At 44.4% G+C, this 11,637-nt stretch overlaps 2 protein-coding genes across 2 annotated transcripts; one reads left to right on the top strand and one right to left on the bottom strand.

Moving 5' to 3' along the window:
- Positions 1-4,130: 4,130 nt before the first annotated feature.
- Positions 4,131-6,769, bottom strand: LOC123424511 (LEAF RUST 10 DISEASE-RESISTANCE LOCUS RECEPTOR-LIKE PROTEIN KINASE-like 2.4). Its single transcript, XM_045108173.1, has 3 exons — positions 5,967-6,769; positions 5,404-5,585; positions 4,131-5,282 (listed from the first exon to the last, which is right to left on the bottom strand). Exons 1-3 carry the CDS (start codon positions 6,728-6,730, stop codon positions 4,156-4,158), a joined length of 2,073 nt encoding a protein of 690 aa, XP_044964108.1. The 5' UTR covers positions 6,731-6,769; the 3' UTR covers positions 4,131-4,155.
- A 362-nt stretch (positions 6,770-7,131) lies between these two features.
- LOC123424416 (rust resistance kinase Lr10-like) lies at positions 7,132-10,772 on the top strand. Its single transcript, XM_045108062.1, has 3 exons — positions 7,132-8,042; positions 9,224-9,247; positions 9,449-10,772. Exons 1-3 carry the CDS (start codon positions 7,235-7,237, stop codon positions 10,519-10,521), a joined length of 1,905 nt encoding a protein of 634 aa, XP_044963997.1. The 5' UTR covers positions 7,132-7,234; the 3' UTR covers positions 10,522-10,772.
- The last annotated feature ends 865 nt before the right edge of the window (positions 10,773-11,637 follow it).

Raw genomic sequence — 11,637 nt, 5'->3', positions numbered from 1 at the left:
AGGAGGACTGGAGGCTCCACATCACATGTGAACAGAATGCAGAGCAGAGGAGGCAGCAGCAGAACACGCCCTCTCTCTCTCTCTCAATTATTGAGAGCTCTCACTCACTCCCAGCTCTATTATTGAAGCGCCTTTCTCCTCCTCATCCTGGGTCGATCCAGCCACCACCCGCCGCCGGTGAGAAGCAGAGCACAAGCAGCTTGCAGATCAGCGAATCCAGGAAGACGGCGACGCCGATGGTTAGTCTAGACTCTAGTTCCAATCCATTCTTTTACTCCCTTAGAGCTGCAACATGATGCTTTCCACCGGATGGATGGATTTCAAGCTGCAACCTGATGCTTTCCACCGGATGGATGGATTTCAAGCTGCAACCTGATGCTTTCCACCGGATGGATGGATTTCAAGCTGCAACCTGATGCTTTCCACCGGATGGATGGATTTCAAACTGCAACCTGAAGCTTTCCACCTGTGCTTGGTTCCTGCAGGCTTGGATGTTTCATTTCAGTCGCTTTTACTCAAAGGTTTATGTCGTGATATGCTAATTTTTTTCTTGGAAAATGTTGTGATATACTCCCTCTGTAAAAAAATTATAAGAGTGTTTAGATCACTACTTTAGAAAATGATGGAAATATGATGTAGGGTCGTCATGTGCTTGTGACTGTTTTGTTTGACTCCACACTGATGAAACCTGAATGCTACTACTATAACTGTCTTCTCTCATAAGCTAAGAAAAAAAAAGGTGGTTACATTTCCTTTTTCTTATGCAACGTCCAGGTCAGGATATATCATCTTGGAGTTATGATATGTGCGGTTGTTTTTCAGGCACATGAATTTTCAGTACCTGGGAGATTGAGCAAGCAGGACCAACCTGCTTAATTAACTTGGTCTCTGCTTTGTGTCGCGTGCAAATCAAACCAGGCGCGTCGTCGCTGCCGGAAGGATCTACTGTACAGGTTGGTTCTCCCCTTTTTCCAGGTGATGTGTGTGCTTGTCTTGTCATGAGGGTGAGAGAGCAGAGAGGGTGACGTGAATTTTGGCTGAGACTAGACTAGACTGCTGCTTGATGCTGCTGCAGAGTGGGAGAGATAGATAATGAGGATAGATCGATGCTGCACTGCTGCTCTACTTGTTTCGGTGCTCATGTTATTGTCCCTGATGCTCTTGTTTCTACTTATTTTACAGGTTCTTCGTCACAGCCAAATGAGCCATCGACCTATATGGACAGAGACAGAGGGATGTTTGATGGTTCTATGGAATCAATAAAATAAAATGTAGGTGTGTGAGATCTGTTAATTGGGTTGGACTGCACAAAGAAATAAGGGGATGTTGGTACTAGAATGAGAATTTGGTGAGTGAGATTTGGTCACTTGGTTGGAGTTGCCTTCAGCAACCATCATCTGGAAAATAAGAAAACCTCGAAAACCATGGCAGAGGCTGTTGTCGGGCAGCTGGTGATGACGCTCGGGGCAGCGCTCGCAAAAGAGGCGGCCACCTATGGACTATGGTGGAGCACTGTTGTGCAAGGAAGCTGCGGCCTTGAGGGGTCTCTTCGGCAAGATCCGTCGGTCCAAGGCGGAGCTGGAGAGCATGCAAGCGTACCTGCGGGAGGCAGAGCGGTTCAAGGACACCGACGAGGCCACATCCATCTTTGTCGGCGAGATAAGCTGGAGGACTCCAAGCATGGAGGGTTCGCTGGCAAGATGAAGAAGAGGATGAAGCATATCAAGACCTGGCCGCGTCTGGCAGCAAAGCTCCAAGAAATCGAAGCCCAGCTGCAGGATGCCAACCGGAGGAAGAGGGATTACGCAGTCTCTGGTTTGTCTTAGGTTTATCTAAAAATGGATGTATCTAAATACTAAAATATGACTAGATACATTCATATCTACATAAATTTAAGACAAAAAATTTGAGACGAAGGGAGTATAACTTACCTCAAACAACAGCCATGTCTGCCATGTCTCTGTCTGTGTTCGTGCAGATAGGTGCATAGAACGCCAGCATGATAGTTCACCTGGCCAAAGAACTTGTACATGCATGCGCATCATCGCCTGACCTTTGGGATTTTCATGTGCACACAAAGATGAAAACTTAATTGGTCACTATGGCTAGGTACAGCCTATAGAAAACTATATTTAATTCCGGCTGATATCCAGATGTACAGTATTTGAACAGCAAGTCCACGTCACAACCGTTTCCTATTTCTTTTTTAATTATTCAGAACTTTTCATGTCCGTGGTTTCTTTTAGCCCCACGTATTTGTTGTAACATCCTTTTGCCTTCTTTTTTCTTGGGGACTCTGCACGTTAACGTTTTTTTTGTACGTACAATTTTGTGTAAGATCCTATCAAAGTTCTTTCCTTATTTAATCCTAACCGCAAATTCCAGATCCGACAGCTTAATTAGTCTTGATGTTGTGGATTAACATGGAGGCTCGTATGGTACGTCCAATTAGTAAATATAAGATATAAGATATAAGATGTGCACTGCTAGGAAGGCAGATTGTGATAGGGGCTACCACTTGCGTGTTGCGGTACAAAGCAGTGGACGGCAAGGATAGCAGCTTCAGGACCGTATCAGCATTATATTCCTGGTGTTGGAACGCAAGACTCTTCTGCCCCATCTATTGGGTAACTGACAGTGTCCACATATCTTCCAGTTCCAGACATGGCAATGTCAGTGTTATTGAAATTTTCACACGAGTGACATTTGACGGGACAAGAGTCTATGCAGTCACTAGAACACGGCATGGGGTTCCATCAAATAAGACTTGGAAATATGTTGAATTATGATCATGAGAGCATGGTCATATGCTTCTGGAAACCCAATCTTGGTTTACGTTGTTGTAAATTAAAGACCTCCTTCAATGAATTTGCGATTGAATGTTATTTCTTGGGGGGTCTTATTTGTTGCACTGGAAATGGAATGTATGTAAGTTAGCTTCCAAGTAATGTTGATTGATTGTTTATCCAATAATGCAAAGTTCATCTGTTTTTCTGAGAAAAGGAACACAAAGTTATCTAAACAAATATTTGTTTCTACAATAAGGAATAGAGGTGCTCTTTTTCTCATCTGTCCTATGACAGGGGGTGAATCCATCCTTCCGAGGAACCGGACGAGTGGTTCTGACATGTATATCGACCGAAATTTGTTTACAAGAGTAAACAAAAAAAGTCATATATGTTGAACTTAACTGAAATTACTTTGTTGTTTCTGCAATAACAAGTGCAGGACCAGGAAGGCAGTTTGTGACAGGGGCTGCCACTTGCTAGTAGCTTCAGTCTTAGGGTAACATATCACAGGACCACAAGATTTTTCTGCCCCATCTACTGGGTAACTCACAGTATCCACCCATTCTTCAGAAATTGCAACTGTCACTGTTACTAGAATTTCCACACTGTGATGGCACCCCTTGTCGCACACACACACAAGTACCATTTGACAGGACTGGATCTCACCAAGTCTATGCATCCACTACAACACGGCAGGGAGTTCCATTAAATCAGAGTTGGAATTATTATTTTCCCTGCCTACGATCGAAGACAACATGTAAGAAGATCAGCTGTGGCATGTGGCTCTGTTCTTAAATGTGTTCTTTAATTCCATGACCGCGACGATTTCTTAGCGGCAAAGAGGGGAAAAGGCTATCTATCTATGTCTTTGCACAATCCTGAAGGGTAGATTATGAGAAACTGCAACAATGCCAATTATGCAGCTGGAAACTCAACCTAGAATGATGTTGCTGTAAACTAAAACCACATCTCAATAAATTTGTGATGAAATTGGAGACCAATGGTTTTATGGGTCTTTCATATGCAAAAGAAAAGAAAATGCATGCAAGCTAGCTTCTCAGTGATAATCTTCATCCACTAACTGTATGTTCTCTGAAAATGTTTCTCAACAAGAAAAAGGCAGCCTTTTGTCACCTCTCACAGACTTATTTGTATCAAGAATTTACTACTCAAGTAATATTTTTCATCATAATTTATCAAGAGTAATGAGCAAACAAATAGATGGATGTAAGATTTCATACTTATTTGATGAAGTTGCTCCGCACAGCAAGCAAGGCAGTTTGTACAAAGCATCTATACTTGGTTCGTATTGTTACAACAATAACTTTTACAGATATAAGTTAATACCACATATTGTATCTATACCTCACACATCGTTTTCCTCTGACACCACACTCAATTCCTCCTCCGAGACCGCCGTCAGCTCGGAAGTGAAATGGTAAGAGTCCTCCACATGGATGTGTCCTTCGTCACAGAAAAACGGCCTCGAAGGCATCTGCAGGCCATCAACCCCAGCCTCCAGGATCTCAATGACCTCGCTCATCGTTGGCCGATCACGAGACCTCATCTGAATACACCATAATCCGACAACACACAGCTTCTTCTCCAGCTCGTGCATGTCGGCAGCAACTGGAGATATCTCGCCCGCTTCTTCCCGGGTCAGCTGGTCGTACACCCATGACGGATAGTACGCCTGGCTTGAGGACCCCATGTTTGGATCAGCGTTCCTTCTCCCGCCGGCCATCTCCAGCAACAGCATCCCGAAGCTGTACACGTCGGACTTGCTGGATATGACGCCGAAGCTCCGGGATATCATCTCGGGGGCTATGTAGCCGACGGTTCCCCGCATGGCGCTCAAAGGAACGAAACTGTCGCCCCTCGGGTACAGCTTGGCAAGCCCGAAATCTGCGACCTTTGGGACGAAATTGTTGTCGAGAAGGATGTTGTGCGGCTTAATGTCAAAGTGTAGAATCTGCATGTCGCACCCCTGGTGTAAGTAGTTGATCCCCCTGGCAATGCCCAGAGCGATCTCGTTGAGCTTGTCCCATGAGAAGCTCTTCTCAGTAGAGAAGATGTACTTGTCCAGAGAACCATTGGGCATGTACTCGTAGACTAAGGCCCTTTGCATTTCCTCCGAGCAGAACCCCATCAAACGCACAACGTTGACGTGGTGGATCCTGCCGATGGTGGAGACCTCGCTGATGAAATCTTCTCCATTGCAATTTGAGTTGCCCTCTAGCATCTTGACGGCGACATGGACACCGCCTGGGAGTAGCATGCCCTTGTACACAGTGCCGTAGCCCCCTTGGCCCAATTTGTCTCTGAAATGGCTTGAGATTGCAACGATGTCTGTGTAGGCATACCTCGTAGGGCCAATCATTTGTTGAATCCTGAGGAACTTCTCAACTGCATCAATTATGATCCTTGTTTTCCAGTACTTGTAGGCTAGGAATATCCATACAGCCAGGGGTGCCAACAAGAACCTACATAGTACTGCCCAACAAGGCGACACATACAGATGTAAGCTAGATACTTATGTCCAAGATTTTGTCCATGATGATTAAAAGCATGTAAATTCAATTTTGAAACTAAAAGGAATATAATTCTCACGTACCGAAAAAGAACTTGGGGACAGCAATCACCGATAATATGGTCACAACAACCAAAACAAACGGTGTTGTGTAGTAGTGATCGTTGGAGTACTGAGTCACGCATTCTAAGAAGTGCACTTCACTCCAGAAAAAAGCATGAGTCCAGTTCACGATGCTTGCACCAGATGATTGCTCCTTGAAGTAGCTGCAGATCATATCATTTTAAAGAAATTGATTTAGAACGGAGCACGGTTCTTGGATTCCATTTGCATACTAATTCAATCCCATTTGCAAACAACAACAGTGTTCGACTTTGCCACCATGTAATTCGACTATGTGTTCTATTCTGGACGGTTGTTTTAAAATTTGACATAATCTAACCTGTGCCCGACATGGATGGAGTAGTGCAATTGATTAACAGACCTTTGCTACCAATTAGCATTAAGTGTGTAAGTACAAGATGAATTAATGACGAGTGTGTAGGTGCTCTACTAAAGATGGGCTTAATAGCCCGACATTAATTCTTGATAAAAGTAGAGAGTAGAGAAACTAAATTAGGGAGGAAACTGAACCACAGGGTGATCACCTGATTGAATTGTTGAGGCATAAATTGATGTTTTTTCTTAACTTCATAGAAGCAGAAGGCCCCGTGGTGTCCACAGGAAATTGGACAGTAAACCCCTTACTTATGACTTGTATGATATCTGCATAACTTGCATTCTGTAGCTGTAGCCAATCAGGAGAATACTCGTTACCAAATGGAATATTGGCCAGGCATCCACAATAAGGCTCAAGATCTTCAACCATACACCCGTAATAAGACACCCAGACATAAACATGTGAATTTTTGGCACTCAGGCAAGCAACGGGCTTGTATGCACTATTCTTCGCTACTGCTCGTGAACAATTAGCAAAACATGCTCTGTAGTAGCTTTGAGTGACCAAATAACGAAGGCCAGGTGGTGAAACTGAATCAATTTCGCCAAAGTATCCATAGGCCAGGTGATTCCTCTGTGGAAGAGGGCAGTTGCTACTGGTATTGAAGTTGGGATCCACGACCCAGAAGTAGGAACCGGTGTAGTTGATGGCAGTCACATAGTATGTTCCTGTGTTGATGTGAATTGTAGCCTTGCTACTGGTGCAACCCAGCTCGTATGCTTCAACACCACACTCACCAGGATCACCTCGCCGACGAAAAGGAGGTCGTATGTCTTGCAGATGCCCACAGGAGAAAGGTGTGCACCCATCGTCTAGTCCTTGGACATGATCTGCTGCAAGAACTGCAACGAGGGAGAAGACAGTTAAGGATTGCAGGGTAATAGAACGATGAAATGCACCGGGGTTCCCCATGAAAGCTTTCTCACAGATGCACTAGGGATTTGATATCCTAGTTTAGTTCTGTTAAGAGTGCTAAGGGGGGCAAGGGATCGACATCGACTAGTTGATCATATCCAGCTGTATATACCAATTAATGGTGTGATTGGGATATGGATTATGACTTCATTGGTATATACATGACGCTCAAAAGAGGAAGATATTCTCTCGATTGTGTAGCTAGGACTAGAAGACGACCCAAGACTTGGAGTCTTCTGTACCATCAATGTTTCCAGAGATTTTCCACACTGTGACAGCTGCCAATAGACTGGACAGTAGGCTGAACCAAGTCTGCAATCACATTAAATCCACAAGAGCATGGCATGGACTATCAATTTAAACACTATCCTCATCATCAGTAGAGCATGACTGTGACTGCTTACCTATAGATGGTGGGGAATAAGTGTTGTTTCTTTTTGCATTGTCCACTCCACTTCTTCTTCTTCTTCCTCTCCATCTCAGTTACAATTGTACGGAAAGATGCGTAAATTACTTGCCATAGCCCTGCTGCTGCTGCTGCCTCTGATCAACCACGGAATCTACTTGGCAACGGCATGGGACGATAAAGATTTCTTCAAATACTGCCCACCATCCCAGTGCAGCGAACACGGCCCAGAGATCAGGTATCCTTTATGCCTTGAATCCAGCAATACATCATCATGTGGTTGTGGTGACAGAACAACCAGGAAGTTAGCATGCTCTGGTCAAGACACCATCCTTTTTCACCCCGTTCTTGGCCCATACAATGTTAGCGCCATAGATTACAGGCGTTCTTCAATGAAGATTATCCCGCTTGTAGACCCATGTTTGGTGCTCAAGCAGAAGCTCGTCATCTCCAGAAACTCATCATCTCCACAAGTTGATGTTTTCAATGATGAGATGCCAAGTAGTGACCGATTTTTCATCCGGAGTTCTCCAACAGCCCTGGTGCACTGTTCAAGAGAGTTCGCACCTGGTGCTGCCGATGGGATTGTTGGCCCAGTCTCCTGCCTTAGCAACACAACCCACTTCTTTTATTTGGTGGCTGGTTATGAAGACATGTCTCTTCTTCCGTTGGACTGCAAGGTCATCACAGTCTCAGATAATGTCCGTGGCGATCTGATACCCATGTATTGGACTTGCAGTCCATTATTCGACCCAGGGTACTTCAAGAAACAAGCAGAAACATTCCTCGGTTCTGCTGAGACCGAGGTGTGTTGGGAAGATTACGATTGCAGACAATGTGAGCGCAGTGGGCGACGCTGCGCTTTCAGCTCAGAACGGAATGAACAATTCTGTATGCCTGGCGGTATGATCAATTCTAACTCTCTAGAACCATGTTTAATTGCATCATCCTGTTTTATTTGTAATGAAGTTTTGAAGTCTAAAACTAGAATTGAGTGAGTGGAAAAAAGGAGAGAGAGGAAAGTATTAAATGGAGAGAGTTGACTAATCATAGACTTAAAATTTCACTCTATAATTTCAGGTGTTTGAATCTCCACGAGAATTTCTGTCAACTATTGTCCTTTCAAAATAGCACCACAAATTATTTAAGTAGCCTTCTTGAGCAAGCACAGTGACCTAAGCACCTGAACTCATAAAAAGTCTGAAAAATTATTGGGGAAAGAAATAATGTTTTGTTCATCTATTAAACACTCGCCTTATAAAATTTATTCATCTATACAACACTCAACTAATCCTTTGGAGATATCAGTCCAATACTTTGGTACAAATTCACAAACACAATTTCAATACAAACAGAATCCTAAAGCATAATACTTCTGAACAACAAAAGAAAACAGAAATGAGTGTGCAAATTATCATTTTTATAAAAAATATAATAAACCTTCCATTCAGGTCAACATTTTACCAACCGGATAATGTCTAGCAAGCCCCAGTGCTCTATCTATGAAGCCTGCCATTCAGGTCAGCGACCCATCCAAGAACCAACCCTTGCCAAGTTTTCCAGGAAGCGCATTACAGAGCCAAGCCGAAAGCAAGGAAACCAGCAAAAAACCATCGACAGCACAATCTTCAACCGGTACCACATCCTCTGTAACATAACACAACAACCAAAGCACGCATAAAAATAGAACAGTTGGTAGGCTGTGTTTCCTTTTGTAATGGGATCTTGAGTAACGTCATTGTCTAAGTTCAGTGTAAAGCTTGGCCAGTACCACAGTATGTTCATGACATTCTCTTCTAGATATGAAGACATGTGGTTCTCCTATATGCTCTCCAAAAATGAAATATGGTTGGTCAGTTGTGACAAAGATTTTCTCTTTCAAAAAGGCCGAAAGATTACTGTTTCTTTGTTTATCATCAAACATTAAAAGCTCTATTGTATCACCGCTAGGGAAATGTATGGCACCAACGGTAGACAACAACGAAAGCAATTTGACAGTTCTACAAAAAAAATCAAGAAGTATTAAGTCATTTATATTTCCTAAACCATCATTGGAGTCTAATTCTCTTTTCTGGTATCTGCAGGTTCCCGTATCAAAGTCATCGCAGGTACTACTTGATTTATACTCTATCGTATTTATATTTGTATTGTTCCTGTACCATTTTAATTTCAAAATTTGTATTATGCAAATCCCTATTGTTGGCTGCTCTGAACCATGACGTGCTCTTATCTGAATATCCACATAAAACTAAGTATGGGCTTTTAATTCCCAGTGGAATATGCTGATGTCATATTGTTTGTTTATTCAGCTACGTCATCGGTGGCCGCATTTGTTGTTCTTTTGTTAACGGTGGCCACTGTGCTTTATCTTTCACTCAAGACAAGATATAACGCGGAGATACATTTGAAGGTTGAAATGTTTCTCAAGACATATGGAACATCGAAACCCACGAGGTACACTTTCTCTCAAGTTAAGAAGATGGCAAGACGGTTTAAGGAAAAAGTAGGGCAGAGAGGATTTGGAAGTGTCTACAAAGGCAAGCTACCAAATGGAGTGCCTGTGGCAGTCAAGATGCTAGAGAACTCTACAGGAGAGGGAGAAGTATTCATCAACGAAGTTGCAACCATCGGACTAATCCACCATGCCAATATTGTCCGCCTCCTGGGATTTTGTTCCGAAGGAATGAGACGGGCTCTTATTTACGAATTCATGCCTAACGAGTCACTGGAGAAATACATATTCTCTAATGACCCTAACATTTTTCAGAACCTTCTGGTACCAGACAAGCTGCTAGATATTTCTTTAGGCATCGCCAGAGGAATGGAGTACCTGCATCAAGGGTGCAACCAGCGCATCCTCCACTTTGACATCAAGCCTCACAACATCCTGCTCGACTACAACTTCAACCCAAAGATCTCAGACTTTGGCCTTGCCAAGTTGTGCGCGAGGGACCAAAGCATCGTCACCTTAACCGCAGCAAGAGGCACAATGGGCTACATTGCACCAGAGCTATATTCCCGGAACTTTGGGGGAGTATCGTACAAGTCGGACGTGTTCAGTTTCGGCATGCTGGTGTTAGAGATGGTGAGCGGAAGGAGGAACTCAGACCCAAGTGTTGAGAGCCAGAACGATGTTTACCTCCCGGAGTGGATCTACGAGAAAGTGATCAATGGGGAGGAGTTGGCGCTTACTCTGGAAGCGACTCAAGAAGAGAAAGAGAAGGTGAGGCAGCTGGCGATGGTGGCACTGTGGTGTATTCAGTGGAACCCGAGAAACCGGCCGTCGATGACGAAGGTGGTTAACATGCTAACAGGGAGGCTGCAGAGTCTGCAGATGCCACCAAAGCCTTTCGTCTCATATGAGAATGAACCTGTGCTGTAATAAATCAGAGGAGGAACTACCATACTCTGTCAGCATTCAGGGACTGGTATATATACTCTGCCAACACTGCATCTGGAGGTGTATGAATAATCACTGGTCAGCGGTCACTACCACTGTAATACAGGATTTGTAGTTGGACTTGTATTTTAACAGCTACTCCCATATTTATCTCTACATAAGTTGCGAATAGCTCGTGTAAAATTCGATACTCTGCTGATTACCTTAATTATCGCTGCATTGCAGTCCGTCCACATCCGACAGTTAGTGACGGAACTTTTCCTTCCCAGCACAAAGTGAATGTGATCCACATTCACACATTTTCACTTGCACATCAGGTAAAATGCCACCATTGAATCGGAATTCCATTTGAGCATTTTCAATTCGAGCTTCGATCATTTGAGTATGATAACAGACTAGTAAATCAGAAACTGTGGGAGGGAGAGGAGTGATGTACCTCTTGATATTATTGGAATATGAGAGGAATCGAAGCTCGGCTAGCTGCTGCTTGCTGCCGTTGGGATTGGGGGGACTGCTGCTGCGGTGACTGCTCCCTGCCGGCTGCGGTTGCTTCTGCTGCTGGGTTTGGGTGACCGGCGCATGCTTGCTGCCGTTGGGAGCGGACGGGGCGGCAGAAGTGGTGGGCGGCGGCCGGCGTCATCGTCGGCGGCGGTGGGCGGAGAAGCGTGGAGGCGGCTGGGAATGGATAGCATCCGTGTGCACGGCCCATAGTGGGCCCTGCGTGAAGCCTACTTCTAACAACAAGGCCAGAGCCCATCACCTTTCCCGGGCCGATCGAGGTCCAACATTGCTCACTTCTCTTTTTTTTTAAATGTTTTTTTAACTCGTTGTGTCGAATAGTTTGAGGAAACAAACATCTTCTTCCCACCCCAACATCTATGTTTGCCCTGATCACCGCCGCCATCCACCTCAAATGATCCATCGAACCAGCATCGGCCGGACCGTCGTCTCTCTCCACCCATGACTGATGTTTGATGTCACCTTCTCCTCTCGGTCTCGAATGGCCCTTTGCCATTGCCTTCGTTCGTTTGCCCCCACCCCGGCCTTCCCTCTTACCTCGCCTTCTCATATTCTAATGAGCCATTCCGCACCCGCATT

Source organism: Hordeum vulgare, chromosome 1H, assembly GCF_904849725.1.
Source record: "Hordeum vulgare subsp. vulgare chromosome 1H, MorexV3_pseudomolecules_assembly, whole genome shotgun sequence".
Lineage (NCBI taxonomy): Eukaryota > Viridiplantae > Streptophyta > Magnoliopsida > Poales > Poaceae > Hordeum > Hordeum vulgare.
This window is presented reverse-complemented; position numbering and strand designations above follow the sequence as displayed.

Bases quoted from the DNA above. Each gene is read 5' to 3' on its own strand.
- LOC123424511 (XM_045108173.1), bottom strand. From the start codon at position 6,730: ATGGGGAACCCCGGTGCATTTCATCGTTCTATTACCCTGCAATCCTTA. The intron at 5,586-5,966 runs GTGATCACCCTG...TATGATCTGCAG, and splicing joins TGCCTCAACAATTCAATCAG to CTACTTCAAGGAGCAATCAT. The intron at 5,283-5,403 runs GTACGTGAGAAT...CTTGTTGGGCAG, and splicing joins TGTCCCCAAGTTCTTTTTCG to TACTATGTAGGTTCTTGTTG.
- LOC123424416 (XM_045108062.1), top strand. From the start codon at position 7,235: ATGCGTAAATTACTTGCCATAGCCCTGCTGCTGCTGCTGCCTCTGATC. The intron at 8,043-9,223 runs GTATGATCAATT...TGGTATCTGCAG, and splicing joins ACAATTCTGTATGCCTGGCG to GTTCCCGTATCAAAGTCATC. The intron at 9,248-9,448 runs GTACTACTTGAT...TTGTTTATTCAG, and splicing joins CCGTATCAAAGTCATCGCAG to CTACGTCATCGGTGGCCGCA.